This window comes from Electrona antarctica, assembly GCF_951216825.1.
Source record: "Electrona antarctica genome assembly, chromosome: 12".
Classification (NCBI taxonomy): Eukaryota; Metazoa; Chordata; class Actinopteri; order Myctophiformes; family Myctophidae; genus Electrona; species Electrona antarctica.
This window is the reverse complement of record NC_136793.1, coordinates 9,552,540-9,579,927: the sequence shown is the minus strand read 5'-3', so window position 1 is coordinate 9,579,927 and position 27,388 is coordinate 9,552,540. Positions and strand designations below refer to the sequence as shown.

General features: G+C 42.7%; 1 protein-coding gene across 2 annotated transcripts; it reads right to left on the bottom strand.

Annotated features, from left to right (window-relative positions):
- Window positions 1–2,666: 2,666 nt before the first annotated feature.
- Window positions 2,667–25,956, bottom strand: ovch1 (ovochymase 1). 2 transcript variants are annotated; one of them, XM_079516121.1, is made up of 14 exons: window positions 25,569–25,954; window positions 25,390–25,470; window positions 22,482–22,562; window positions 19,743–19,926; window positions 18,735–18,807; window positions 16,042–16,231; window positions 14,814–14,953; window positions 13,254–13,407; window positions 12,353–12,382; window positions 12,043–12,271; window positions 10,435–10,577; window positions 9,751–9,852; window positions 5,612–5,760; window positions 2,667–2,867 (listed from the first exon to the last, which is right to left on the bottom strand). In XM_079516121.1, exons 1-14 carry the CDS (start codon window positions 25,627–25,629, stop codon window positions 2,694–2,696), a joined length of 1,791 nt encoding a protein of 596 aa, XP_079372247.1. In that variant the 5' UTR covers window positions 25,630–25,954; the 3' UTR covers window positions 2,667–2,693. The 2 variants fall into 2 exon arrangements, with proteins under 2 accessions (XP_079372247.1, XP_079372248.1); XM_079516122.1 differs by lacking the exons at window positions 2,667–2,867; window positions 5,612–5,760 and adding an exon at window positions 8,692–8,883 and having other exon boundaries at window positions 25,569–25,956.
- Between the last annotated feature and the right edge of the window lie 1,432 nt (window positions 25,957–27,388).

Genomic DNA, 27,388 nt, shown 5'->3' with positions numbered 1-27,388 from the left:
ATATTTTTTCATAGAGGGACAGACAGTAGGCTGACAGAAAATGGGGAGAGAGATTGGGGGGGGGGTGACATGCAGTAAAGGCCGTCGGGATCGGGAGTCGAGCCCGCGACACACTGCCAGACTTGGACTACCGGCCAAGGTGCCTGGACAGCTGAGCCACGGCCCAGGCCTGTTATTCTGTTATTCTGTTATTCTATTATTCTGTATAATTTAATGAAGTTGTTTTCCATGGGAAAGCACAGGGCGAGAATGTGCTGAACTGTGTTGTGTTATAATTGTGTAAAAAGCGTTAAGGGGTAGCTGCGGGGCACTCCCCTCCCTCTTTCCATCCTTGAATCGATTGAGTTGGCTGGTAATGCACTGTGATAAGTGGTGTGCATTAAAAGTGTGTTTCCGAAGAAACTAAGCCAATAAGCCATCATAATAAACTTATTTTCCCAGATCAAATGACAGTTATTATACACCCTGATGCCTCTGGAGGGTGTCTGTGTCTTGTCTGTTATCTCCAGGTAACAGACAAGACACCCGTGCCTGTGTGTCAGTCTTGTCAGTTGTATAGTACTGTAGGAGGGGCGGTGGTGGCTCAGGGGTAGAGTTTCCAGATGGCAACCGCAAGGTCGCCAGTTCGAACCCGGGCTCCCCCAGAGTTAGTGTCGAAGTGTCCTTGAGCAAGACACTGAACCTAATTGCTCCTGATGTGCTGGTTGGTACCTTGCATGGTTTCCGCTGCCATCAGTGTATGAATGTGTGTGTGTGAATGTAAAGCGCCTTGGATAAAGGCACTATATACATTTACCATTTACTGTACTTAGCTGCTGCCACAGACAGGTCTACCTATACTGTATGTGAAGTCAGGAGTACTTAATGGGGGGTATATAAGCCCCCCCACCCCCCTAATTAATACACAGGCATCTACAAGAACAGCGAACTAGACTCCTGCAGAGCCAGGACCTAAAAATCAATCTAGAGCTGCAGGAAGCATGCAACTATACAGTAGACGGTTGCCTAGGGTGCCACCTGCAAGGGGAGTGCTATTGATTGCCCACCCCTCCCAAAGCTTTTTGTAAATATCTATTTTAAGAGCAGTTATTCAATCAATTTGTCAAATACAACCCACAATAAGAGTCATTTCATTATTATGAGTGAGTGAGGTGATGATGATTTAGAGATAATTATGATATACCCAGAAAAGGGATGTTATGGTGGTAGGCCTACCTACTGTACACGCATTGATCATTCGTATAGGAAACACGCATGGAAAAACACAGTTGTTGATCATTCATATAGGAAAAGAAACACAGCACCTGACATAACATATGTACCCCACCCACCCCTTAGACCCCTTTTTTGATTGATTGATTGAAGTATTTATTAACAGTTTGCAGAATTACAGTACATTTCAAGCACAACTCAATACAAAAACTGTTAACTGTGACTGTGGACGACACCATAAAAGCATTACAATTGTTTACAATAGGGCCCACCATGTTCAATTCATCAAAACATTTAGAGACGTTATCAAATATACACTTCTGCGCCAAAAACAGGAAATCATAAAGGTAAAAAACCTAGGGTGATTCAGATTTTACAGGGGCCAGTTTCGAATTGCAGCCGTCCGTAGGTGCCCTTTGAGAGCGGTTTTGAAGGAGTCAAGGGATTTGCATGTCTTAATGACTGTTGGTAGGGCGTTCCACATTTTGGTGGCATAGGAGCGAAATTAATTTAGTCCCTTTAGTGCCGAATCTGGGTTGCACATGGTTTGTTGAGCTCTCTCTGGTGGGTGTGGAATTCATTGACATTAAGGAAGTATTTAGACAGGTACATGGGTATCTTGGTAGTGTATCGAATCTTGTGGACCAGACCCATTGCAAGATGCTGTACTCTGTCGTCAACCCTAAGCCATTCCAGCCTGTCAAAGTGGGCAGGGGTGAGGTGCACCCCCTTCGACTGGTATCATGCATATAATCGGCGAAATCATCCGTTATCAGCACGTTTGAATGGTGCCAAAATGTTGATACTGGCATCCTCACTGTTCAGTATGTCATTATCTGCGATTGTAGCATTGTCATTATCACTGATGTCCTGACGGAGGCGCACCAGACCCGACTCAGCGCAGTCCGAGTTATGTCCTGATAGGCAGAGAATAGTATATATTAGTAGCTCCTAGTTCCATGCACCAAAATGACACGTCCACCAGGGGGAAACCTTGACCAGGCTATGTGGTGAGGATGCCAGTATCAACATTTTGGCACCATTCACCCGTACCTGCCCCCCACTATAAAAAAACGACCCTGTCACAATTCCATGGTCTTTTTCTCAAGTTTAGTCTTCCATGTTTCTTGTGCATATTATTCTTATTGCCTTCCTGCGTGGTCCGGAAGTTATCGCTGCTTGCAGCGATCCTTTTCTAGTTATTATTTTAAATAGCAGATCTTAATGAATCACTTTACGTGTGATGAATAAAATTACGGGGAAGCTGTGAGCAGAAATGTACAGACATGCAATTATGCAGACCATCCCTGTCCCGAACATTTATTAAGTGGGGCCGCCTCTAAAAAAGAATTCCGGGACAGGGATCGGCTGCATGATTGCAGAGAGAACGATCAAAAATGTACTTTATGAAGTAAAGTTTACCTTCAATCGATACACATGCAAAGTAATGGGTGTATATATATATTTATTGAATTATACAGTCAAATATTGCGCTTATAATTGCGAATAACATTTTGGATCCATTGGCGATGTGCTGATATACTAGAGAAGACGGCGGGTTTGTCTGGGTCACAACGCCGGCTGCCAAAGGAGAACAAGCCAAACAGGAAGTAGATGCCATTCTTCTGACAAAACAATGGGGCTCCACGATCCCCCTGTAAAAAAAATAAAAAATAAAATAAAATGTTAAACCAGTGGTTTTCAACCCTTTTCATGTCAAAGTCCATTATTTATTGGGCATTTGAGCCACGGACCACCATTTGATGAGATGTAGCCTCCTTAGACCTGGGGTTCTCAACCCGTGGGTCGCGACCCCTCGGGGGGGTCGCCAAATTATTTTAGGGGGTCCCCAAATTATTAAAAAAAAAAAAAAAAGATTTGTTTTTAAATTTTATTTTCACGATTTTTCAAAAATAGCAGACCTACAAGCTCGTAGCGCGCCACTCGGTGGCGCGCTATGAGCTTGTAGATCTGCTATTTTTCAATAGCTAAATTATAACAATGCTTAAAACACCAAAAGGGGTTCCCGCCCAAAATGGTTTAAGGTTATTGTAGCAGTCAATTTATATTGGGGGGCGGGGCGGGGCGGGGGTCCCGAGACATTGCCAAAGCATTTCCGGGGGTCCCCGGCCAAAAACGTTGAGAACCCCTGTTCTAGGGGGTGCGCGACATGAAAAGGCTAATGGTGGTGCTATGGTTTTATTTTAAATATACTAACATATTATGCCAATATATGGCAAGTATATGCAGAATATAGCCTATGCTGCATATAAATGCCATATTCAGGTTCATATATGTGCATAAATAGGAAATGTATGTCTCTATATAGCAATATGCAATGTATATTTCCATGTCGGGGGGTGTCAGCTAGGTCAGGAGGTAACAGGGGGTGCATCATGTCGGGGGGTGTCAGCTAGGTCAGGAGGTAACGGGGGTGTCAGCTAGGTCAGGAGGTAACGGGGGGTGTCAGCTAGGTCAGGAGGTAACAGGGGGTGCATGTCGGGGGGTGTCAGCTAGGTCAGGAGGTAACGGGGGGTGTCAGCTAGGTCAGGAGGTAACAGGGGGTGCGTCTGCTAGGTCAGGAGGTAACAGGGGGTGCATGGCCATGTGGGGGGGGGGGGGGGGGGTGCGTCAGCTAGGTCAGGAGGTAACAGGGGGTGCATGGCCAAAAAGGTTTGGGAACCGCTGCCTTAGACCAAAGACGTATTATTTATATTATATAAAACATTTTGTCGTCGTTGGATACGATTTTGCCCACAATTCCATGCTGTAGTGATGTGGTACCCAATTGTGTGGAATGCGTTAAAATGAAAACACCTCTGTGGACATTTTAACATCCACAGGTGCTGTAGTGATGTGGTACCCAATTGTGTGGAATGCGTTAAAATGAAAACACCTCTGTGGACATTTTAACATCCACAGGTGCTGTAGTGATGTGGTACCCAATTGTGTGGAATGCGTTAAAATGAAAACACCTCTGTGGACATTTTAACATCCACAGGTGCTGTAGTGATGTGGTACCCAATTGTGTGGAATGCGTTACAATGAAAACACCTCTGTGGACATTTTAACATCCACAGGTGCTGTAGTGATGTGGTACCCAATTGTGTGGAATGCGTTACAATGAAAACACCTCTGTGGACATTTTAACATCCACAGGTGCTGTAGTGATGTGGTACCCAATTGTGTGGAATGCGTTACAATGAAAACACCTCTGTGTACATTTTAACATCCACAGGTGCTGTAGTGATGTGGTACCCAATTGTGTGGAATGCGTTAAAATGAAAACACCTCTGTGGACATTTTAACATCCACAGGTTTTTTTTCTATGTGCAACCAAAACAGATGCTTGATTCAATATTTAGATATTTGTCATTTTTGTATGGGTTTATCCTAAATAAACCCATTGTAACTTCAAAATGTTATACTCATCCCTTTTACAGTGACTGATATTGTCTTTCTAATGCGGAGAGGACATGGCACTCTTGCGCATTAGAAAGAAAACTATTTTTAATAAATCAAATTTTCAGTGGTTTTCAGTATTTTGTGGAAAATAAAAAACGACCCAAAGGCCAACCCAAGTACATCGCTAAGAAAATAATCAATAGTTACAGCCGTACAAACGCCACTTCAACCCATTGAGACCTGGAACGCATCCATGTCACGTTAGCGTTTAACCACATTAACCATTAACCCATTTTGGGGCGGGAACCCCTTTTGGTGTTTTAAACATTGTTATAATTTAGCTATTGAAAAATAGCAGATCTACAAGCTCATAGCGCGCCACCGAGTGGCGCGCTATGAACTTGTAGGTCTGCTATTTTTGAAAAATCGTTAAAATGTGCCTCAAATCTTTCCGAAAATTGTCATGATTTAGAAAACTTTTTTTTTTTTAATTTCGACGTCAGGCCTGAATGGGTTAAAAGGATCCCTGGCTAATAAGACAAATACGCCTTAAAACATTATACTTGCCCTCTATAACTAAAATGTAAAAACAAAAACACCTTAAATATTTTATTTCTTTCAGAAAATCTTTTACTCAATAGGATCTGTTCCTGTCGCAAGTTGATGACGTCATATGTCCATGTGTGGTCCAGCCCGATGGAATGTATGGAATGCACGTGCTAATAAAAAAGTATTTCAAATATTGCTTTGATGCTCATATTAACTTTCGGAAGTATTAAGTTGTTTCGTGCATTCCATACATTCCATAGGGCTGGACCACACATGGACATATGACATCATCAACTTGCGACAGGAGCAGTTCCTATAAGGGAAAGATTCTCTATTTATAAATAACATATTGATGGTGTTTTTATTTTGTAATTTTATTTATAGAGGGCAAGTAGTGTTTTAAGACACACTTGTCTTATTAGCCAGGGATCCTTTTAACACTTACCATACAGGAAGCCGAGCCAGCTGAGTTTGTACACAGGTGAGTGTCCTTGAGGCGGTCGAGGCGGTGTCCTGCCCAACTCCTCCTGCAGGCCGCCTGGTCGACTAGACTCAGCTTAGCCTGGTGCAGAATGTCAGCGTTCACACTATCCTCTAGGGGGAGACAAACACCACAGGAATTAGCAGGAGTCAGTGGTCCAACAAGCAGTGTTGTTTTTGATTGATTTTAGAATTGAATTTTGATTTTAGTTTTAGTCATAGTCTCTTGAATAGTTTATTATTATTTTTTGTCACATTTTAGTCACCTGGAATGTTTGTGTTTAGTCGACTAAATATCACAAGATGTCTGATAACATGAATATCAAACATCTAAACATCTGTCTGAGGTGCGCACAAAACCTAGAGTAAAGTGAAAAATACCCCCTCATATTATTAAAGGACCACTTCACCACTTTTCAACTTCTCTTCCTATAATTGAACCTCACTAATAAGTTCATGATAAAATACCACCATTTTTTCCTACTCAGTCTGTCTCATAGAAAGGCTGTGGGCAGTTCAGAAACCCGTCCAGTGACATCATCGATGGTGAATCCAAGCTAATAGAAACGGCAGGCTTTCTTTTCCTGAAAAGTTGCAATGCAAAGGTTGAAGCCATCGTTCTCACGATAATAAAAATCTAAATATATTTTAAAACAAATCTTGTTTAAAAAAAAATCTGCCTAATGATGATGTCACTGGTGGACGGGTGTCCGAACTGCCCAAAGCCCTCCTATGAGACACAGACTGAGTAGGAAAAAATGGTGTTATGGTGGTTTTATCATGAACATTAGTGAGGACCAATTATATGAAGAGATGTTGAAAAGTGGTGAAGTGGTCCTTTAACGGCATTTTTGTAGTGGGAAGGAGTACTTTCTTACTTTCCAAGATCAAGACAAGGTTTTGGACATAAAAAGAAAAATTCAGTCCGACCACAACGATTATTGTTGGACATTCGGGACTGTGGCCAACCGCGTCCCGCGGCACTATATTTAAATGCTGAATCCCGTCGACAGTGTTTATACAGTAGCATATCAGTTGTTCTCAACCTTTTCAGGCCGTCACACCCCAACATGATCATATAATCACCCCCATATCGGGGGCTGTGGCTCAGGAGGTAGAGCAGGTCGTCCAATGATCCATGGGTCGGAGGTTCGAATCCCGGCTCCTCCTGTCCTGTCCACATGTCGAAGTGTCCTTGGGCAAGACACTGAACCCCACACTGCCACCAATGAGTCGGTCGGTGTGAGCTCGCCACCATTTTTGTGTGAATGTGGGAAGTGAGGACGCTGGTGTCGACTGTTCGCCGCTTCACCTCCCAATGTATGAATGAATGAACCATTGTTAAGCGCTTTGAGCACTTGGGAAAGAGCTATAAAAATGCAATTAATTATATGTAAACTGTGGACCCCACCGCCCTGACAAGCACTGAATGCAGGAGTAAATAATTGTGGAATAAAGCAGATCTACAAGCTCACAGAGCCTCGTTTGTGTGAGCTTGTAGATTGGCTATTTTCACAATTTCTGCCTTTCTTATTGCGAACGCAGTGAGCATTTACTATGAGACCCAGCAGATCACGTCTGTGTGTGTGTGTGTGTGTCTGTGTGTCTGTGTGTGTGTGTGTCACGCTGTAACACCACCCGCCCACCACCAGAGGGCGCAGCTGTATCACACACAAAAACACACACACACATGCACGCACGCACACACACACACACACACGCGCACGCACGCACGCACGCACGCACACACACACACAAAAAACTTAACTTAAAAAAAAACTTAACTTAAAAAAAAACTTAACTTAAAAAAAAAACTTAAAAAGGAAAAACGCACACACAAAAAACTTAACTTAAAAAAAAACTTAACTTAAAAAAAAACTTAAAAAGGAAAAACGCACACACAAAAAACTTAACTTAAAAAAAAACTTAACTTAAAAAAAAAAAAAAAAACTTAAAAAGGAAAAGCTTTAAGGAAAAACTTTAAAAAAACTTCACTTAAAAAAAAACTTAACTTAAAAAAAAAAAGAAAAACTTAAAAAGGAAAAGCTTTAAGGAAAAACTTAAAAAAAACTTAACTTAAAAAAAAAATTAACTTAAGAAAAATCTTAAACACAAAAAAAAGAGAACTTAAAAAAACCTTAAAAAATTACGTAATTTATTCTAATTGTTGTTTTTGCAATTCACGAGCTGCGTTCGCTTCCCGCGTTCGCGCGTCTTACTTGTAAATATTATTTGACAATTTGACCAATGTTTAACCTTTATCCCGCAGGGGGAAATCAGTCGCCCAGAGGCGGCACAGCAGTTCAGTGCCACCTGGTGCCACCGAAGCCCATTATAAATAAAAGAAAGAAAATTAAATTATATTGTGCATGTAATGTGCATGTCATCACCTGACATGCAGATTAGAGCAATTTTCAAAATATGGATAAAAAAAAGGCGTCCAAAGGCGCCATTGGCACTCTCTGCCACCAGGGGCAGGCGTCCAAAGGCGTCCTGTGGCACTGAGACAGTTAAGGTCACAACATGTATGTAAGTATAAGAAAAAGAAAAAAGGTACTGTAGTAAACAGTAGAAACAAGGCAAAAGGAAAGACAAGATGCATCAAGGAACAATAATAACTAGAAGAAGTGCCCTTCTGGGCACAGGTCTCCACCAGGAGGATAGGACTGTGTGAGATGTTTGGCAAAATGTTTAGGAGTAATATAAACGCTATAACAGGCCAATGTGAAAAGGGTGGGATATATTCCTCAGTCTAGTAAGGAAAATGTGTGAAAGATTTCACGTAAATTGCATGCTGCGTTCATGATTTGAGGCTTTTGTTCAAAACGGGGCAATCGTGCAAACTATGAAAGCCAATTATAGCCAATTAGGATGGAATATGAAATATCGGACAGATCCGACTTGAACACATGACCATAGAGATACTGTGTAACGATTTGTGAGATCTTTGGACAGAATCTGGAGGAGTAATTTCAAAAAATGTGTTTTACAAAAGTCGGCCTCCTGGTGGCGCTATAAAAGGCAGATGCGGAAAATGCAGGTTTGTCCTTGGCCACTAGGGAGTGTGCATGCAACGTTTCACGCAGATCGGTGCAGTTTTAGGTCAAAAATGTGAAAAGCTGCCTCATGGTGGCGCTATAACAGGCCGTTCTGGAAAATGCGGGGCAGAGGTTCATCGTTGGCATCCAGGGAGTGTGTGTGCAAAGTTTGGCATCGGTTAACGGTGCCGGAGATTAGCTGTACACAGACGGACGGAAGGACGGACACACACACACACACACACACACGGACTGAGTGCAAAACATACTCTCTCCCCATGCCTTCGGCCTGGTGGAGACAATAATAATAATAATACAAAGCATTGAGAGCAAACAAGGGTAAAAAATAAGGTGTTTATATAGTCAGAGAAAGAAAAACAGTGCAAAGCCAAACAAGTCCAATGGTCAGTGCAAGAAAGCGTGAGACGTGAAAAAAACGAACTGCAGAACTAGGGGTGTCACAAAAATCGATTAGAATTAGAATCGCGATTCCCGTTATGAACGATTCAAAATCGATTCATAATTTCCAAAAATCGATTTTCTTGTAGTTTTTTCACCATGTAGTTTTCACTACATGGTGTTTGTTACTGTCAAGTTGTAGTATAGTCACTTCAGTTGGCTGGAGTAGATTGTGATGAAATCCTATGTATTGAATCGAGAATCATTTTGAATAGAGGGTATGCGCATGCTTAAAGTGAATGGCACATCGAGTAGCAAAGCAACATGCAAAGTGAGTTTAACATTGTTAACGTTGTTTAATGCAATCAGATAGGACTTTTCTGTTTGGATTAATGGGTTGTCAAGGCCAGAAAGTATTTTTTTGCCACTCAGTAGGCATTCCTGCGTAACCTCCGGGTTTGCTGATGATGTCACGCGCATACCCTCTATAGAGAATCGTTTTGAATCTGGAAAAATAATGCTTTTGAAATTTTTTTAAAACGTTTTTGGATTGAGAATAGAGTTGAATCGAATCGTGACCCCAAGAATCGGAATCGAATCAAATCGTGGGACACCCAAAGATTCACAGCCCTATGCAGAACCACTGTTTGTATGACCGTCTCATTACCTGCCGCTGTGCTTTTCCCCCAGCCCGTCGTGACACAAGACCAGCTGTCATCCAGCTGCGTCGCGTCGTCAGGCATACAGACTGGGAAAATGGCTGCACTACCTAGTAGGGACAGTAGTACGAGACAAAAGGATGACATGACTTGCGGAACTCGACTTCGTCTCGTTCCTTACCGCATCACTGTCGTGGCAATAATCACGTTAAACCACACCCTCTCGTGTAATATTGCTTAATCATCAGCTGTGGGTCTGTGTGGCCTAATGCGGGAGCCGTCAAATCAAAACGTTTGAGGACCACTAATACATTAATTAGGTCAGTGGTTCAAGTCAAGGATGCTCAAATTGACATGTACTGTATATAGTCCGGCAGTCAACAGGCTTCTTTTGTTTAAAGTGCGAAATTTGGTAAAAAGTATTTTATTGGCCTAAATTGGCCCATATATTATCTATATACATACATTCATGAATCCACTTGCTGACCAGCGGTCAGCATTGAGCAATGTTTTTATAGTGGGTTTATGTGACCATACCATTAACATCCTATATAAGGCAAAAATTTTAAAAATGTAAAAAAAATAATCATTATGCTTTAAGTAGCATGTCAAACTAGGGGATTTTCATGATTCTGAATACATTCCAAGCATTAGTTTTGCACAAAAGACACTCCTTGGCTAAAAAAACGTACCAATTCTGGCAGAACTACTGAGGCGGAGGAGTGAGAGTCCGCCTTCTTCAGGCAGGCGGAACACCTCGTCCACCATCACACTCTGGAAGACCGTCATGTCGTACAGGTCATGACCGCCCAGCACCACCACGGTCCATCCGGGCCTGGAGGAATAGAGCAGAGCTTCTCAAACTTTTTCATGTCAAGGACGCCCAAATAGACACGTATAAAACATATGACAGGGACCTCCATAAGAGATGATTGCTATGGCACTAGCAGTTTCAACCAGTTTCATTTCAAGTCCCCCCTGGTTTGACCTGAATTAGGCTATGGTCCCCTATTTAATGGCATTTCTATCTCTGGGACCACCAGTTTATATTGTAAAATCAATGTTAATAACTCCGAGAGTGTACAATATTGTAAAATCAATGTTAATAACTCTGAGAGTGTACAAATGGAACCAAATGGACCCTAACGAATCAATTTGATCAGCCCACAAACTAGTTCAGGCAGTATACACTCGAGAGGTTTAACACATTGAGACCTGAGACCAGATTCTACAATTGCCTTCTAAGATCATGACAGTTTCCTGAAAAACCTATATCAGTGGTAGTTCTCAAACCTTTTCATGTCAAGAATGATATGCATTTGGCCGCAAACCCCCATCTCAAAATATGTTGTTCCAGGGACCCCCAGAAGCAAAGATTTGAGTTCAAAATGTTCACTGTGAAAGAATATATATATATATATATATATATATATATATATATATATATATATATATATATATATTCACAGATTTGCACACATTTATGATTTTTCAAAAATAGCACAAGCTCGTAAGCACGGCACTCGAGCTTGTGCTATTTCTGTGATGAGGGTACATCACTGTACCGCGTTCCATGTGTACGTGCAGCTCTGTGTGGGAGATACATGTACTGTATGTGATGCGTCAAGCAGCTGATGATCAATTGGCGGTCTACTGAAGCTCACCTTGTTGCCACTGTGCGTGGTGTGCTCCCACCACCAACACCAGTAAGGCTCACCTTGTTGCCACTGTGCGTGGTGTGCTCCCACCACCAACACCAGTAAGGCTCACCTTGTTGCCACTGTGCGTGGTGTGCTCCCACCACCAACACCAGTAAGGCTCACCTTGTTGCCACTGTGCGTGGTGTGCTCCCACCACCAACACCTGTAAGGCTCACCTTGTTGCCACTGTGCGTTGTGTGCTCCCACCACCAACACCAGTAAGGCCTATGCCTGTTGCCACTGTGCGCCGTGTGCTCCCACCACCAACACCAGTAAGGCCTGTTGCTCTTCTGCCTGTTGCCACTGTGCGTCGTGTGCTCCCACCACCTTGTTGCCACTGTGCGTCGTGTGCTCCCACCACCAACACCAGTAAGGCCTATTCATACTCCACTTTTAGGTGATAAAGTGACCACCGAAATGGTGCATGCTTAGTAAAAACAGAGACGGAAAATGTTTTTCAGACCATGAGCCAATATCTGATTTGTGAAAACAGGGGGTGAAGCCAAGCATAGACCGACCACCTGGTGGAACCACGGTCTATGCTGGGTTTAAGTAGTTTGAAGATATTGGTGATATCCGTGACGATCGTGTGCCCGTCACCTGGTATCGCAGTGGCTGGATGCCAGCACCCAGTCTTTGTGGATCAGGGTGCCGCTGCAGTCGTTGACGCCGTCCTCCGTCGTCTGCAGGCTGACTTGCCAGGGCCAGGAGTTTTTGCATGCCGCGGTCACGCCACCCAGCTGCACCCGGCCATCCTCCTGGGACAGGGTCAGTTCAGCCAGGGAGGGCTGCACGCGACAGCGCGTCCTCTGCACCTTGCCACATGTCGCTGCAGTGGGTACAAATACTCAAATCAATGCAAGATGACTATCTATATACACATTTATTTGAAATGGTAAAACCTACATACCTTCAGAGTCAAACCCAGCATCGGAAGCATCTGAAAACATGCCCCATGCACACACACACACACACACACACACACACACACACACACACACACACACACACACACACACACACACACACACACACACACACACACACACACACACACACACACACACACACACACACACACACACACACACACACACACACACACACACACACACACACACACACACACACACACACACACACACACACACACGGCCATCAGTTGCTTAGATTAACAGTTTTCAAACTACAGTTAATTTATGCAGTTTCTTTATTTTTTTGAGTGGTGCTAGCCACTCCTATAGACAGCAATGTGTGTCCATCCATATCTCTGTCCGTGTGTCCGTCTGTGTGTCCCTCGAGTATTTGAAAATAACCCATCTACAAGCTCACAATGTGATGCGACGCATTGAGAGGTTGTAGATCTGTTATTTTCAAAAGATGTTGATACATTTTGAAATGGGACATTCTGCATAATTCATACTTTTGGTACTTTAAGTACATTTTCATGCCAATACTTTCGTACTTTTACGCACGTACATTTTTAATTCCGGACTTTTACTTAACAGAGTATCAGAGTACCTCTACATTGCAGTATTGATACTTTTACTTAAGTAAAAATAACCCTTTTTCCACCATTGAATTAAGTGCAGAACCCTGAGGAACCTCTTTTTTTTCTCATGCCACAAATATTTTTATTTTTTTTAAAAACATTTAAAAAAAGATTCTTCCAGGGGCCACAAGGGGGCGCTCCGCGGGCCGCAAATGGCCCACGGGCCGCCTATTGGGGAACCGTGGGGTAGGCTATTAAAAATAACCCCCCTCCAAAATCACGTAGGGGACCCGCACAGCTTGAGAACCACTGTCCTTACCGACCAACTTTTCATTGATCCACTCCACGTGGTCCTGTGCTTTGGTGTAGACCCCTGGTCTCTTCGGCCGGCCACAACCCACCCCCCAGCTGACCACCCCACCCAGCTGATACTCTGTCCCAGTGAAGCAGGACAGAGGACCACCAGAATCCCCCTGAAGAGCAGAAAGATGGGTAGTTATTATAGGAATAATACAAGTGCGCCCGCCTCCAAATCTGGCGACCTTGGAATGGTCGCCACTACTAGGTAACCAAACGGGCCTTTAATTGGATCTTTAACTCTTGAGAGAGTAAAATTAAACCAAATGGACCCGTACGGGTTTCATTTTACACTCTCAAGAGTTCAATTATCTCTGCATTACTTAATTTTCATTTACAAGAAGTCTACACAATTAGAGGATGTAGAAGAATTGGTATTTTGATCAACGTTTGCCTGTTATGTCTCCTCATGTTATGTCTCCTAATTGTATCAATACGGCATGTAAATGTGGACAAAATCTTATCCAACGACAACAAAATATTCTACGTTTTGGGTCTGAGAGGCTAAATCTCATCAAATGGTGGTCCGTGGCTCAAAGGCCAAATAAATAATGGGCCTTGATATGAAAAGGGTTGAAAACAACTGCCTTAACTTAACCTTATTCCAAACCGTAACCTCAGTAAAACCTTATTCCAAACCGTAACCTCAGTAAAACCTTATTCCAAACCGTAACCTCAGTAAAACCTTATTCCAAACCGTAACCTCAGTAAAACCTTATTCCAAACCGTAACCTCAGTAAAACCCTATTCCAAACCGTAACCTCAGTAAAACCCTATTCCAAACCGTAACCTCAGTAAAACCTTATTCCAAACCGTAACCTCAGTAAAACCCTATTCCAAACCGTAACCTCAGTAAAACCCTATTCCAAACCGTAACCTCAGTAAAACCTTATTCCAAACCGTAACCTCAGTAAAACCCTATTCCAAACCGTAACCTCAGTAAAACCCTATTCCAAACCGTAACCTCAGTAAAACCTTATTCCAAACCGTAACCTCAGTAAAACCTTGCCCAACGCCAACCTTATACTGTATACAGCCCCTGGTCTAAATGTGTTAGAGCAGTGGTTTTCAACCAGTTGTCCGGGGAGTCGGGGACCACCGGTGGTCCTTGAGGTGGTTCCAGGTGGTCCCCAGCTAAATGATGGAGAGTTGCTTAACCAAATGGACCCTTAAAGATCATGAACTCTTAAGTGTAAAATGAAATATTTCATTGTACGCTCTCAAGAGTTAAATTGTTAAACATCTGCATTACTTAATCTCTAAGATGTCACTCTACACAATTAGAGCATGTAGAAAAAGGTTATTCTGATCAACGTTTGCCTGTTATCTCTCCTATGGTACCACATCAAATACAGCATGGAATTGTGGACAATATATTATCTGACAATAACAAAATATTTAGTTTTTGTGGTCTGAGAGGCTAAATCTCATCAAATGGTGGTCCGTGCGTGGCTCCAATGCAGAATAAATAATGAACTTTGATATGAAAAAAGGTTACACTCGGGCATGTTTCATCTCTTACCTGGCAGGCGTCCACGCCTCCCTTGGCGTTTCCAGCACAGACCATGGTGGGTTTGACTTTCCCGCGGTAGAAGCTGTTACAGGCGCGATTGGAAATACAGCTCACGTTCACTTCTTGGAGCCTGTGAACGCGTGGGGCGTCTGAGAAGAGGTGGGTTTTGAATGAGCTTTTATTACTTTGGAATTCCTATTTTTAATCCACTTTAAAACACTGCATGGACTAAAGCCACCCACCAAACCATAAAATAAAAACGTGACACGTGGTCATATAATTCAATCATCGCTTGTTAATTTAATAGCGGTTGAATAATTGATAAGAAAAATAATTGATTTTGGCCAGTCATGCACATGAGCCTGTGGCTTGGGTTTTGATCGATTGATTTCTTTTTTCGATTGGTTTTTATTTAGCACAGTATAATACAATAAAACATTCAAAACATTATAGAAAAGGGAAAGTGCCCAGGGGGCTTATACGAGGCCTCTACCTATTATAAGACGCAATAAAGACATTTAGAACAAGATATAAAGAATTTCCAAAAGACATGATTGCAGTACAAAACAAATACAAAATCTGCAACATGATTCAAAATACTTGCTGATCTAAGACATGATTAGAGAAGGGAAGAGAATACAAAAATGTATATGTTTAAGGTTTAAGTAAAATGTGTTGCCAATCAACTTACCGATTGATGTAATTAAGAATTAAAAGCAAACAAAACAGTAGTTGATTAGGCAGTGAACTCCAAATTATAACAAAATCAGACCCGTCTGAAGTGAGTGGTACTGTACTGTACTGTACTGTACTGTACTGTACTGTACTGGCCCTCCTCCCTGGCCTGTGTGTGTCTGTGTGTTAGGCTGTCCTCTTATCATCGCCATGACGTAAAATAGACACTGCCTATTTGCTCAGACACTGACGTAAAATTCTCCATTAATTGTCAATGGGAATTTAATGTTTGTGTAGGACGAAAATCCACACTAATAGCTAAATATAGGAGGGGCTAGCGCCGCTCATAAAATCTGTTTAACCCATTTAGCCTGAGGCCCGATTCTAAAAACGCCTTACAAATCCTAACCTCACCCCTAAGAGGGGGGGTTACATCCCGGGTTGAAAGGTATACAGTTTACGTATATGGGTTCCCGGTCTAAATGGGTTAAAAAAATCTATTTCAGTGAAGGGCGGCCAAGTCAAAAATAAAATGCCAGTGAAAGTGACATATATCCCTTACTCTCTCTGGTGGAACCCCAGCCAGTGATGGTGCACTGCAAGGGGGGCTCGAGGGGCTTCATCCATATGTCTATTGGTCTGACGTGCTGGTTGAAGGTCAGCTTCGTCCGGAGTCTCAGAATGGCCAAGTCGTTCTTCTTCGTCTTGGTGTTGTAGCCCTCGTGGCTCATGATCTTGGCCACACGGACCCGCTTGAACACAATGCATTTTGGTTGAATGATAACGCACGCACGCACGCACGCGCCGCCCCATTCCGTTTTTCTCAACCTTTACAGGTTTCTCGCTTTTATGTATTATTTGAGAGGCGCTAGCCCCTCCTATGCCCAGCTTTGATTTTGTGTCTGTGTGAATCATAGCGATGATTTGATTGGCTGAGCACCCCATTGCGATGATTTGATTGGCTGAGCAGTGTACTGTATTGAGGATAAAAAGTGAGGACGGAAAAACGAGGACGGAAAAATGAGGACGCAAATTGTGATTGGCCGGAATGAGGTGATGTATGATGATGAGAGCGCCCCTCACTTCACACGAGTGTGAATTGTTTAAATTGCCTTCACACTAGCAGCGACAAAAACATCTCAACAACTCAGTGTGGTCAGCTACGCTGTCGCAAAGTCACAGGCGAAGTGTTGCTCAACGCGCTCTTTGAGGTCAAAGAGCGTGCGTGTGGGTGCCAAGATATATATACAGTAAAAGGGAAATATAAAGCCTTTGGATTCAAAAGAACAGGCTGATGGCAAGAATGTGTTGTCCCCCCATTACAAGCAGGAATTGATGTCATTGTATGGAGAGAGAAGGGCAATGGAATGAATGAATGAACGAACGAACGAACGAACGAATTTCGCGTCTGGCTGCCTTTCACAGCCCATCCTTTACTGACGGGATTATTCAGACAATTTACAATACATTACATTTCCTGTGCCAACACGCTGACATCAAAATAGTATACTAAAATAAATAAATATCACACATGTCTGGGAAATAGTGAAACAAAAACATCACCGACGACGACTCACTGCATCACTGGAACGCTGGACAAAACTAAAGCCAGATAGACTTCTTTCAGTAGATTTAGAACTTGACACGCGGTGACAAGGTGTCGGGCGTCAGTCTGTGCTGTAGATCTGCATGTGGCTGGCTTCCACTGACAATGGCTTGTTGGCCTGTCACTTCATTTGTGAACTAGGGATGTCCCGATCACGTTATTTTGCTCCCGATCTGATTCCAATCATTTGATTTTGAGTATCTGACAATGCCGATCCGATATTATAATATAGGACAGGTTTATGCCACATCACAATAGTACAATATCCAAAATCACAGACAATCTCCACTAATATCATGATGGATATAATATTGATACAAGGATGCCCCGATCACATTTGAAAATTACGTGATCGGTCCCGATTTCCGATCACATGATCGGATCGGGACAACCCTAGTGTGAACGCAGCAGACTTTGTGGCTGCTATATACACAACGCAACATGGACAGTTCATTCACCTGTTCACTGGCTTCACGGCGACCCAGTGGACAACATGGACAGTTCATTCACCTGTTCACTGGCTTCACGGAGACCCAGTGGACAACATGGACAGTTCATTCACCTGTTCACTGGCTTCACGGAGACCCAACATGGACAGTTCATTCACCTGTTCACTGGCTTCACGGAGACCCAACATGGACAGTTCATTCACCTGTTCACTGGCTTCACGGAGACCCAACATGGACAGTTCATTCACCTGTTCACTGGCTTCACGGAGACCCAACATGGACAGTTCATTCACCTGTTCACTGGCTTCACGGAGACCCAACATGGACAGTTCATTCACCGGTTCACTGGCTTCACGGAGACCCAACATGGACAGTTCATTCACCTGTTCACTGGCTTCACGGAGACCCAACATGGACAGTTCATTCACCTGTTCACTGGCTTCACGGAGACCCAGGTCGTGTTTCATTCAGTTGATTCACCTGTTCACTGGCTTCACGGAGACCCAGGTCGTGTTCTACTGTATATACAACGCAACATGGACAGTTCATTCACCTGTTCACTGGCTTCACGGAGACCCAGGTCGTGTTTCATTCAGTTCATTCACCTGTTCACTGGCTTCACGGAGACCCAGGTCGTGTATATACAACATGACATGGACAGTTCATTCACCTGTTCACTGGCTTCACGGAGACCCAGGTCGTGTTTCAACATGACATGGACAGTTCATTCACCTGTTCACTGGCTTCACGGAGACCCAACATGGACAGTTCATTCACCTGTTCACTGGCTTCACGGAGACCCAACATGGACAGTTCATTCACCTGTTCACTGGCTTCACGGAGACCCAGGTCGTGTTTCATTCAGTTCATTCACCTGTTCACTGGCTTCACGGAGACCCAGGTCGTGTTTCAACATGACATGGACAGTTCATTCACCTGTTCACTGGCTTCACGGAGACCCAGGTCGTGTTTCATAAAGACAGTTCATTCACCTGTTCACTGGCTTCACGGAGACCCAGGTCGTGTTTCATTCAGTTCATTCACCTGTTCACTGGCTTCACGGAGACCCAGGTCGTGTTTCATTCAGTTCATTCACCTGTTCGCTGGCTTCACGGAGACCCAGGTCGTGTTTCATTCAGTTCATTCACCTGTTCGCTGGCTTCACGGAGACCCAGGTCGTGTTTCATTCAGTTCATTCACCTGTTCACTGGCTTCACGGAGACCCAGGTCGTGTTTCCCCGCCAGCACTTCCCAGAACTTGGCTTTGTTATACCTATAGGAAATGACACGTCCATCATTGTTAATAAGCTTTATGCCAAAATCTAAGAAAATGTCATCTTTACGCATAGACCTGTCACAAAATAAATTGTGATTGAGGATTCCATTGTGTTTTATTTATTTGCATTCAACATTAAAATATAATCAACGTTACATTTCTGTTTGCCTTTTTACACAGGACTATTAACACATTTAGACACCTTTCAATCCAGGAGCTACTGCACCTCTGTGTCTCATTAGTTAACTTGTTGCCATGTATCCAAAAAGAAACCTCAAATAAATAATTTACTATGGCCAAAACAGGCTAGGTTATACTTTCTGAAATAGCAGAAATGGCAGATGCAACTTGTTGTGAGCCTGTATATATGCTATTTTCAAAATATTCGAATATTTATGAGTTTTCCAACATTTTCAATGTTTGTATGTTTTTGGTAATGCTTACTTTGTCACACAAAAGGAGCAAAAATAGGTGTTGCGATGAGCTATTTTGGAAAGAATTTAAACTTGAAAGTTGTCCGTTCGTTATACTTTTACTTCAACTCCACTACATCTCGGAGGCAAATTTTACTCCACTACCAATATTAGAAAATGTTACTAGTTACTTGGTAGTTTTGGATTATTAGTACAAAACATATTAGCAACTTCAGCCCCAGTGAAACTATAGGCTATTTTAAAAATAGAATTTCTACAAGCTCATTGTAGATCGTTGTGAGCTTGTAGTTTGCCTTTTTTTTCTCTCTTTTTTTTAAAAGATGTTTTACACATCCCGTGAAATGTAATGTGAACAACAACATTACATTTTGTATTCTGGACTTTCACTTGCAACAAAGTATTTCTTTCATTGCATTATTGCTGCTTTTATTCAAGTGAAAAATGTATGTATGAGTATTGAGTACATTTTCCACTCACTGACTAAGTACTACGTCTCACCGTTTGAAACAGTGTGCGGCAGTGATAATGTGGCGATCACCGATGATAGCCCCACCGCAGGCTGGCATCTTGGCAAAGGTCAGGGACACCTGCCATGGCCAGGAGTGAGCCCAGGCCTCCTGGCCACCGATGATCCTGGTCTCTATCTCCGTCTCCTTATTGAAGCAACGCTGCCCTGATATACCTACACACACACACACATAGTAAACACACAAAGGTCAGGGACACCTGCCATGGCCAGGAGTGAGCCCAGGCCTCCTGGCCACCGATGATCCTGGTCTCTATCTCCGTCTCCTTATTGAAGCAACGCTGCCCTAATACACACACACACACACACACACACACACACACACACACACACACACACACACACACACACACACACACACACACACACACACACACACACACACACACACACACACACACACACACACACACACACACACACACACACACACACACACACACACACGTGGTGAAAAACTTCTACAAGCTTTATGCATTTATACAAGACATTTTCATGAATATTTTGTCTTGCATTAAGAGTAAATGCATACTGTACACAATTTGTTGCAATTGGAGTGACATCTTGTACAATTGATATTTTGCGCACCACCACAATTGTGCGACTAAGCTTAAAGGAGCATTCAGTGATTTGGAAAACCACCCAGTCCGCCCCGGTAACAAAATGCGCACATGCACGCTCTACAGTGGGGGGAAGTGCAACAGGCCAACAGCATGTGCACCAAGGCCCGCCCCCACTCGATCATGATTGGAGGAAGGCCCCTCTCATCCTGATTGGATGAAGGCTTTGCCACCCGCCACCAAAACTGAAACTAGGGTTTTTTGACCCCAGGGGCTCACTGGGGACAGGGAGGAACTCCTTATATGGTCAGCACACTCTATAGTAGGGAGGATTATCCAGAAAAAAAGAAAAAATAAGTGATATTTAGATTAAGTCAAATCACTGAATATACCTTTAAGCACAAAATAAGTGTTTAATAGTTAATAATAAACACGTAATTTTTAAACACGCTTCTTGATTCATCAAAAAAGTAATCTGTAGAATAATAGCCAAGAAAACAATCGAGCCCTACAATGGCATTAATGCACCCAACCAGAAAAATGCAGCCGAGTAAAACACAATAGACCAGGGGTTCTCAACCCGTGGGTCGCGACCCCTCGGGGGGTCGCCAAATTATTTTAGGGGGTCCCCAAATTATTTTCAAAAAAAATAAAAAATAAAAAAAAGGGTTTTTTTTTAATTTTATTTTCACGATTTTTCAAAAATAGCAGACCTACAAGTTCATAGCGCGCCACTCGGTGGCGCGCTATGAGCTTGTAGATCTGCTATTTTTCAATAGCTAAATTATAACAATGCTTAAAACACCAAAAGGGGTTCCCGCCCAAAATGGTTTAAGGTTATTGTAGCAGTCAATTTATATTGGGGGTCGGGAGGGGGCGGGGCGGGGGTCCCGAGACATTGCCAAAGCATTTCCGGGGTTCCCCGGCCAAAAACGTTGAGAACCCCTGCAATAGAGCACCGAAGTCTGACGTCACTTTCAGTAGAGGGCACCAACACACAGGTTTGTGTATTTTTTTATTTGTATTGAAATCTCCATAGGGCGATTTTATGTCGCTTCATATAAGAACTGTGTTTGAAAAATAAACCGACCACCCCGGCGTTTCTGTCAGGGGAGTGGCTGTGCGTCGTTACGTGAATGATGTCCATTCATATTTGATACAGCCAGTTTCTAGAGAAAATGGAATTAATGTGACCGCAAAAGCCTTGAAACTACATATGAATGCAATGTCGCTGAGCATATACGTCACGCCCAGCTGTCAACATATTGCGTTCCTGAGATTCCGCATTGACGTAAGCTCAGCTGGCGGTGACTCGACTCGTACTAACCACGATACATTATATATCAATCAAATTAAAATAAACGTAATTAACGTTCAGTTTCTGTTGTGCGACGGGCTGCGGGCAGAAGCAGCCTACCCGGAAATGTAGTCTCTGGGTTGTTTGGCTCGTTTCTAACGCTTATTTTGTTACTCTTTGGGTATATTTGTACAGTTCCACCTTCAGTCGATGCTTCATATCCATATGAGTGAAAAGGCTGGGGTGATCGGTTTATTTTTCAAACACAGTTCTTATATGAGGCGATCTAAAATCCCCCTATGGAGAGTACAACGCTTATAAAAAAATACACGAACCATGGGACTGGTGCCCTCTACTGATAGTAGAGGGCAGTGACGTCAGGACGGTGCTCTATGCCGTATGAGCTATGAGGAAGACGGTCTTGCCAGGGCTGTCACAGTTACAAAATATGATTTAAAGTGTACAAATAATTGCGATTAATGATTTAATTGTGTTTGACATTGAAGATTGGAACGTATGAATAAAAACGTAATTTCCGTTTGGCCTTACAGGCTTTGTAATAAAATAATTACAGGGCAGATATGACAAATAACTTAAATATATATACAAAGACATTACTAAGATACTAGGCCAATTTCATACTTCCACAAACAAAAAGTGTGGAAATAGACGATCTACAAGCGTTGTGAGCTTGTAGATCTGCCATTTCCGCTATTTTTGAAACATTTTTGAAAATGTATGAATATCTTTCAACATATAAACAAATATTACGATTATCTCAAATAATTGTGATTAGACAATTATGTGATAATTATGGTAGTGCTGTCACAATTAACATAATCGTCTTGGCATACCTTGATATCGAGAGGCGCCCTGGATCGCAACATTTTCATGGTCTGTATTGTCGCCACCGTCTGATGTATTGTTGCCACCATCTGATGAAATATCAAAGGGAACACGTTTCATTGTGTTAGATCAAATTATATTAAATAAGTTGTGGGCATGCATGTTCTACACACATTCTTTATACTAAAATACTTTTATCCGACGATTGTGTAGCTAAGACACTCCCCAAACTGCTATGGTCCAAATGGTTTTCCTATATGATAAAACATTGTTTTAAAAAAAAATCCAGTGCATATGGCAGGCCTTGTTGACGAATTTGGAAGAGATTTTGAAGGTCTGGTTCCAAAAATGAGCCAGCATTTAATGTGTAAAATCCATGATATTTACATTGGAATGAATGAGCCCCGGCTGGAAAGTGTCTGAGTGCGAGTGTCTAAGTGGGAGAAGGCGGGGCTTAGCTAAAGGTGAATTGTCTGAGCTGTAAGCCTGGGCGCTAATAATAATAATGGATTTTATTTATAATGCACTTTACATTCCTCAGAATCTCAAAGTGCTAATGTCCCTCTGCCAACCCGGGGAGAGCCCCGAACTGAGCTCATGATTCCTTCAATGCATGAGGAGTGAGCAGGCCGCTTGTGATCGCCCATCAGGGGGAACGTGTTAACGTGTTCCTTCCATGCGCTATACGTCCTACTGGGGAAATGAACCGGATGAGCTCGTATCGCATCACTGCTTGCTGTGCTATGAGCTTGTAGATTTGTGCAATCTTTGAATACAGTATAGCGTTGCTGTCCGGAGGAAACCTCATAACTCCATTTTTGAGATTTTTTTCCCCCATAAATCCGTGCTATTGAACACCCTTTACGTCTGTGTGTTGTTTGGAAAATATTGAACCAATGGAAAGTAGTAAAAAGCACATTGGACAAAACCTCTTAACTCCATTGGACCCTCAAACTGTCTGCTAAAACAGCTAACTCCACCAACTCTCTCCTTCTCATGCAAGTAATTGACAAAATCTAAAGTCACAACCCCAACTTTAATGAGACAGTATGGCATTGCTAAAAAATATAAGGTTTTCTTAATTTCCTTAAATATGACCTCTCAATTTATTCCACAATTTATTGCAATTGGATCGCTTAGTGAAACTAGTGATCTTGGACAATAGAGCAGCTATTTTTGCACACCACCTTGCTTGAGCGACCAAGCGTAAGCAAAGCACAAAATAACATTTAAGTGTTTAATCTTTAATACATTTTTAAAGACGCTTCTCGATTCATCGAAAAAGTAATCTGTAGAATAATAGCCAAGAAAACAATTGATAGCTGCAGCCCTACAATGACATTAATGCACCCAACCAGAAAACTGCAGCTGAGGAAAACACAATGCCGAATGAGCTATGAGGAAGACGGTCTTGCCAGGGCTGTCACAGTTACAAAATATGATTTAATGATTTAACGATTTCATTGTCATACAAATAATTGCATTTAACCATGAAACACAGACCAGCCTCTCCTCTGTTAAGAAAATAAAAAGAACGTTTCACCTACTCACCAATACAAAGGCGGCTTGTGTTATTAGAAAGCCTACTTTCCTTAGTGGGCGCACTCTGAGACTCCCACCACACGTAAAAAATGGCCAGAAAGGGATTTTATTTTCACCGGAAAAAAATACTTTTAGTTACTCCACTGCGCCCTTACCGATATTGCCTCAGACAAGATTATTTCCTTCCAGTGTACATGTTCAGGTGGGTTCACCAATTCTAGACAATTAGGAGAGAGTAGAGACTATACCATTTTATCAGCTTAAAATGTATAGTGTTCCAGTTCCAATTGTGTCTGCACTCTGTTCATGGCTTTGTCACTTCTAATTCGACTTGTTTATCCTGTTCTGTATGAATCCCCTCTCCTGATTTGATATAATTGGTATCCAAATCTGATTTTCTGTTTACTAAAGAGCTGGAAAGATAGGGAGGGAGACCCAAACACTATGATGAGCAATGATTACAGCTTCACTTATATTTTAAAATAGCCAAAAAAACAAAAAAAGACAATCTACAAGGTAGGTTAGCCGCAATTTGCAACGCTAGATTTTTTTATAATGGGATGAATCTAGAGTTGCAATGTGACTCACCACTCATCCAATTTGGTTTGCGATCTGCTTGTCTTAAACAACGTTAAACTCACCAACATTGCAGCTGTAGTCAAAGCTTGAATTATCCTCTTTCAATCTGCCGAGCTTGTTTTTCATAAAAATCCACCGTAGAGATGTTATGAGCTACTTTCTGTCAAGACATCCTCTGCAGGTGATTCTTTTTCTAAGTGTTGCAGTTTGGAAGCACTCGTTTTTGTTAACGGGTCGCGCTGCTGCCTCCTGCATTATGTGCAAATTCGAAACAGGTGGTACGCAGGGCCGTTCAGTGACATACGACGAGTGCTTCCAAACTCCAGCACTTAGAAAAAGAATCACCTGCACATCATTTCTTGACAGAAAGTAGCTCATAAGTCATAACATGTCTACGGTGGATTTTTATGAAAAACAAGCTCGGCAGATTGAAAGAGGATAATTCAAGCTTGGACTACAGCTGCAATGTTGGTGAGTTTAACGTTGTTTAAGACAAGCAGATGGCAAACCAAATTGGATGAGTGGGGAGTCAATGGAGGGTATTGCAACTCTAGATTCATCCCATTATAAAAAAATCTAGAGTTGCAAATTGCGGCTAAAAGGTAGGTCACAACTTGAGAGCTTGTAGGTCTGCTGTTTTCAGCACAGGAGACCATCACAGCAAACACACCCATAAATTCACTCAGCATATGCTTAATCTTATGAGTTGTTTTTTTCTTTCTTTCCACCTTGCATTATAGCTCTTATCAATAATATAAACATAGCATAGGCTATTCAGTGAATAATAATTCCTACCATAAGCAGTAGTTGAATTGATCCCAACAGTAGTGTTTGTTGATGGAGGTTCAAGTGTGGCTGTTTGGTTGGTAGACTCAACTGTAACAAAACAAAACAATAAACATTGTTTTCATATGACTCTCCTCTCAGTTCACGGTAATTCCCAACAATACCAAACCTTGCATTTTGTTTCTTACCCCACCAAACACCATGCAACACCATCAATGTGTGCAAGACAACACACGCCAAAGTCAACATGGCTAGAGTTGTGGTTTGGGCAGGGCTCCTCCAAAGCACTCACGCTGCAGCTCCAGCTGCACGGAAACTGGTGACCTGTAGAATTCTGTGACTCCAGACAGATCGCCACCAAATTACCAATACAGAGCCTGAGAGCCATATGTTATTTTTTTCCCCCTGGCTATATTGTTTAAAGTAAAAGCAGTGGTGGAAAAAGTACTCATTAAAAAAAAAAGTAGGCTATCAATTTTTACTGGACTATGATGAATTGAAAACGGTGGACCCTCTTAAAACAAGGTTCCAGACTTCCCAAAACAAACTGGTCAGGCTTCTACTTGGCCTCTCTCCCCGTGCAGCAGCAGCAGCAAGACTCATACACAGCCGCTGCCACACCATCAAAAGAGCTGCGCACGTTCTCGGCTGCGCGTAGCTTAAAGCTTGAGTTTTTAGACAGCTGGTGGATGGAAATTAAGCTCCACCTCCGCGGAATTCTTGCGCGACGGCCAGATTCCCGGAAACGCTCTCCTCCGCTCAAGTCTTCGGCGGAGGTGGAGCTTCTTTTCCATCCACCAGCTGTCTAAAAACTCGGAATTTAAGCTGCGCGCAGCTTAAGAAGTGCGCAGCTTAAGAAAGTTTTGCGCTATGGTGTGGAGACGGTGACAGAGTTGGCGGTGCCCAGATTTGAACCCATGACTTTGTGTTGCAAAGGAAAGAGCTCTACCTACCGAGCTAACAAGCAAAATCATTCAGTGTTTTTGTAGTAAGTTGCACAAGGATAACTAATGATAAAGGTGGGTAAAGATAAATTAATTGACTGCATATAAACCAGAAAATGTACCAGATTCAGACGAGGAGCTCAATGAGTGAGTGAAAACCAATGAAATGAGTCGGAAACAGGGATTAAAGGTTAACTGAAAAATTATTATTAAACTTCACAGAAAATAAACAGCTTTGAACATTCATGAAAAACAAACAAATGGGGCCCACTTTCAGTTGTTGAATTGAAAAGTCCTAGTTCAGTTCCTATTCAATTCAGGGAAAGCAGTCTCTTTCAGTCTTTCTCCAATTTGGAGAACCAGATTACCACATTTGTGGGTGAAGGGGGGGGGGGGGGGGGGGGGGGTTCAGAGTTCCGGGTCGGCTCGCCAGGTCTGGATACCATCCTGTACCAGAACCATCCATGCAAGGGAATCCTTTCAGAACGGCTTGGTCCTTTAATGATGGCCAATATTAGGCCTATATGGTCGAATATGACATCAAGGTATTTACGGTAGCCTAAGTAATAAGCTGGAACACATGCATGTCCCGACTCCTGGCCCTCCCAGATGTGCACACATCTGGAACACATGTCCCGACTCCTGGCCCTCCCAGATGTGCAAATCTGGAACACATGTCCTGACTCCTGGCCCTCCCAGATGTGCACACATCTGGAACACATGTCCCGACTCCTGGCCCTCCCAGATGTGCACACATCTGGAACACATGTCCCGACTCCTGGCCCTCCCAGATGTGCACACATCTGGAACACATGTCCCGACTCCTGGCCCTCGCAGATGTGCACACATCTGGAACACATGTCCCGACTCCTGGCCCTCCCAGATGTGCACACATCTGGAACACATGTCCCGACTCCTGGCCCTCCCAGATGTGCACACATCTGCATCTGAAGTGTTTAGCAAACCAAAATGTCACGTTTGAAACCAGTGCTATCAAAGCTACTCATCTAGCAAACACACTCAACACTCCCCAACTGTAAACACAACAACAAACACAGAAGTCC

Bases quoted from the DNA above. Each gene is read 5' to 3' on its own strand.
- ovch1 (XM_079516121.1), bottom strand. From the start codon at position 25,629: ATGTTGACTTTGGCGTGTGTTGTCTTGCACACATTGATGGTGTTGCAT. The intron at 16,232-18,734 runs GTGAATGAACTG...ATTGTGTTCAAG, and splicing joins TCCGTGAAGCCAGTGAACAG to CGGGTCCGTGTGGCCAAGAT. The intron at 12,272-12,352 runs GTATGTAGGTTT...TACCCACTGCAG, and splicing joins TGCTGGGTTTGACTCTGAAG to CGACATGTGGCAAGGTGCAG.